The sequence below is a fragment of the Vigna radiata genome, unplaced genomic scaffold (assembly GCF_000741045.1).
Source record: "Vigna radiata var. radiata cultivar VC1973A unplaced genomic scaffold, Vradiata_ver6 scaffold_1005, whole genome shotgun sequence".
In the NCBI taxonomy this organism is placed as follows: domain Eukaryota; kingdom Viridiplantae; phylum Streptophyta; class Magnoliopsida; order Fabales; family Fabaceae; genus Vigna; species Vigna radiata.
In genome coordinates, this window is record NW_014543469.1 from 1 (window position 1) to 3,803 (window position 3,803).

At 35.0% G+C, this 3,803-nt stretch overlaps 1 protein-coding gene across 1 annotated transcript; it reads left to right on the top strand.

The window, feature by feature from the left end:
* Window positions 1-1,793: 1,793 nt before the first annotated feature.
* On the top strand, window positions 1,794-3,803 carry LOC106754471 (formimidoyltransferase-cyclodeaminase; the record flags this gene model as incomplete). Its single annotated transcript, XM_014636488.2, is given in 2 exon segments — window positions 1,794-2,617; window positions 3,431-3,803. Coding segments are annotated over 2 exon segments (755 nt in total), but the record flags the coding sequence as incomplete, so codon positions are not given.

A 3,803-nucleotide genomic window follows, 5' to 3' on the forward strand; every position in this document is an offset into this window, starting at 1 on the left:
AAATAGAGTTTTCTTTATTGTTTTTCATTTCACGAATTAAAAAATAAAATCAAGAATCATTTCACTTTATTTTAAACTAGATTATCCAATCAAAATAATTAAAATTAAAAGAAAGATATTTTAAAACTTTAAATGCTTCCTCAAAATTCAATCTTATTTATAACCCATTCTACTCTCATTTCTAAACAAGATTTGAAATTCTTTTCTAGCTTCAAATTGCATTTCTCTTAAATCAATTGTTTCTCTTAGTTCTTTTTGTCATTCACTTAAAGTTGTAACAATGATGAAACACGTCGGTGTAAATGAAACAAGACCAAGCCCTGTATATTCACTACTCGGAGGATGCGACAAATATAATCTAAGTGTTTTGTATAAGAAGACATTGCCAAGAACTCTTGCTCAAATTGGTTTGTCATCAACTACATGTAAATACTGGATAAGTGGTAACTGTAGGTACGGTGACCAATGTCGAAATTTACATTCATGGTCCAATTCAAAGGAAATTTGTGTTAGCACGCAAAAGGTACATTATTTACCTTTTTACTAAAGTATGATGTATATGCCATTTTTTTTAACTTTAATTTGTATGAACTTGTGCAACATTTGATAGGAAGACAATTCAAGACTTACAAGATTAATATGGTGGGTACCACCTATTGAAGGATTTGTGAAGATTAACTGTGATGGAGCCTTCACTGTCCATGGAAATAAAGGAGGTGCAGGAGGAGTTGTGAGGAATTCTGAAGGGAAATTTGTTTTTGGTTTCTCTAGTGGCTTGAAAAATTCCTCAGCTTTGATGGCTGAATTAGAGGCAATAAAGATTGGAATCAAAGCAGCCATATTGAAGGGGTACAAAAACTTGATTGTTGAGAGTGATTCTAAATTTGCTATTGAGACCATTACCACCACACTAGCTAAAGAAAAGAATTATGATGATACAAGTGAAAATGTCATCTCTTCAATCATTCGGATGACTAAGACTGCTAATAAGATTTATTGGAATCATGTGTTTAGGGAAGTGAACTCAGCTGCGGATAGTCTTGCCAAACATGCATTATCATTGTGTTCTGACGATGGTGTTAAACTTTTTGAAGATCCTCCCTATTTTATTGAGAGTCATCTCTCTTTAGATAGAGCTGGACAAATACATTGTAGATGATATGTTTATTGAATTTATATGTAATTTTTTTTAAAAAAAATATTGTATCAAACAATGTCATACATTGTAATAAATAAAAAGTATTTGGAATTTCAAGATGTGTTGTGAGAATATTACGTGAAAACAACATTATTTTACTGTCTCTGCATTCTATCTCTACGTCTCTGTGTAAAAATTATTGGTTAAATCTTCATTTTCTTATATCTCTTTTCCATTTTTTTTTTCCTTTCCTTCAACCAATTGCACGACCGGAAAAGGTGTGAAAAATATTTACCCTTTACGTATACTCAGGTCAAATCCGTAGTTAGAGCAAATATGGCATTTGCAAAGGATTATGGAAATGCAAAAACAATTGGAAAGATGGAGTATAACATTACTTTCATAACAATAGTTTTTATCAACGTTTTTTTAATGTAGTTCTACTGAAATAAATAAAAATAATCTTATATTTTCATTCCAAATGAAATATTTACTATGAAGTAGATATCAATATAATTTAAACTTTTCATCCTTGGATTTGGAATTAATTCGTTGTAGTAGCATATCTAGAGTACATTGGGGTGCGATTAGTACTTAACAGTTTGGGCTATTTTCTACATTATTATTAGCCCACAACCACTAGTTCCTATATTCTGAAAAAAAAGAAAACATACTTGAACTGAAAATCGAGGTTCCTTTGTTCGGTTCCCTGTCTTGAACTGAAAACGGGTATTCGAAGGTTTTGTTGTTGCAGTTGTTCGTTGTTTTTTTCCCCCTTTCATGATATCTATCTCATTTGGTTAGTAGAACACTAAATCTCAATCGAATGCCATTTGGGTGTACCATCTTGTAATTCTCTCGGATTTTGGCATTTTCTGTGTTGGAGATTAACATATCCACCAGAATTACCTTCTCTACGTGTCTTTACTCTTCGATGTCGTAAATCATGTTTTAAAAAAAATATCCGAGATAAGGTTTTGTTTTTGTTGTTGGGATTGTGGTCGAAAATGGATTGTGGGAACATGTCTAAAGGTAAGAGATTTTTGTTGTTTCACTCACATCAAGTAAGTGGTGATGAATGTTGATTGTGAAGAAACATGTTGAAATCCGTTGTGGGTTGCTGCAAGGTGTACATATCAGAGAGCAGGAACAGAATTGCGTTAGAATCAATAGAACGAGCTTCCACGCTTTTCCCTTTGGCTCCCATAATCAACAAGTTCGAGGATGTGGCCTACAACAGAGTTGGTTACACCCTTGTCTCTGAAATGGGTGTTTCAGGGCCATCTCACCTGGCAGATGCTGTGTTAGCAATGGTTAAGGCTGCTTTTGACACCATTGATTTTGATGTGCACTCTGGGACTCATCCTCGACTTGGTGTCGTGGACCACATTTGTTTTCACCCCTTGCTTGATGCTTCCTTGGATCAAGCAGCTACCACTGCTAGGTGTTTAGCCACGGATATGGGTTCTAATCTTCAAGGTTAGTGGCATATAATGTATGTGTTGAGAGTCTTCAATATTGATTGACTTGTGTTATGCTGAATCAGAAGTTTGTATACACTACTGGCAAGGTAATGTGCAGATGCTTAAGATAAAAATATTATGAGAACAGTTATAGGTTTATAGTATCTAACTTTCTATGGAGGTAGAGGCCAAATCTATGTTTCTGTATAGGACTATTCTGTCAAAGTTCTCCCTTAAATAATATCACTAGTATAATATCTAAGACTCGAACTTGAGAGACTGATTAAACAATAACTATGAATCAATTGATTCACGCACTACATGATAGGTTGTAGAGTCTAAATGACTATTTAAGAACTCTCCAGCACTTATACTTTTGCATATAGAACCTTTGCCCAAAATACATAAAAGTCCACCACACCCCAAAAGTGACATGTGCCGGGTTCTGGTAGCTTATCAGCTCTATACTTCTGCTATCACATTATACATCCAAACATTTCTCAAAGATACTTCTTTACTAAATTGGTGGCATAAGCATTACAGCTTTTCAGGCTGTGCCGAATATTGGGATAACCAACTCTAGTATTGAGTTAATCTTCAAGATTTCTATACATGGGAAAATCAAATAACCTCTTTAGTTTTGTGCAGAAATAAACTTCCTGAACCCCATTCTGTTTTTATGCTGCTGAAAAATCATGCATTCATGGTTAATTCTTCTTAGCTACCAAGTTTCATTTTGTTCAGATGTTTCCTTATCTGTATAGAATTAGTTTGATAAGTAATGCTGATAAGGTGACTATAGAACTGCCAATTGTATATGTTTTTGCAGTTCCCACCTATCTATATGGAGCAGCTCATGAGGAGGGGAGGACACTTGATTCAATCAGAAGAGTATTTGGTTATTTTAAGCCAAATTCTAGCGAAAATCGGTGGATTGGGGGACTAAAATCAGACTCTTTACCACTGAAACCTGATAGTGGCCCTTCTCAAGTAACATCAGCAAAGGGTGTTGCAGTCATTGGAGCCACCAATTGGGTTGATAACTACAACATCCCTCTATTGTCTTCTGATATTAATGCTGTTCGCAGAATTGCCAAACGGGTCAGTGGAAGAGGTGGTGGACTTCCCTCTGTACAGGCCATGGCACTTGCACATGGTGAAGGTGTGATTGAGGTAGCCTGTAATTTGTTGGATCCAAATAA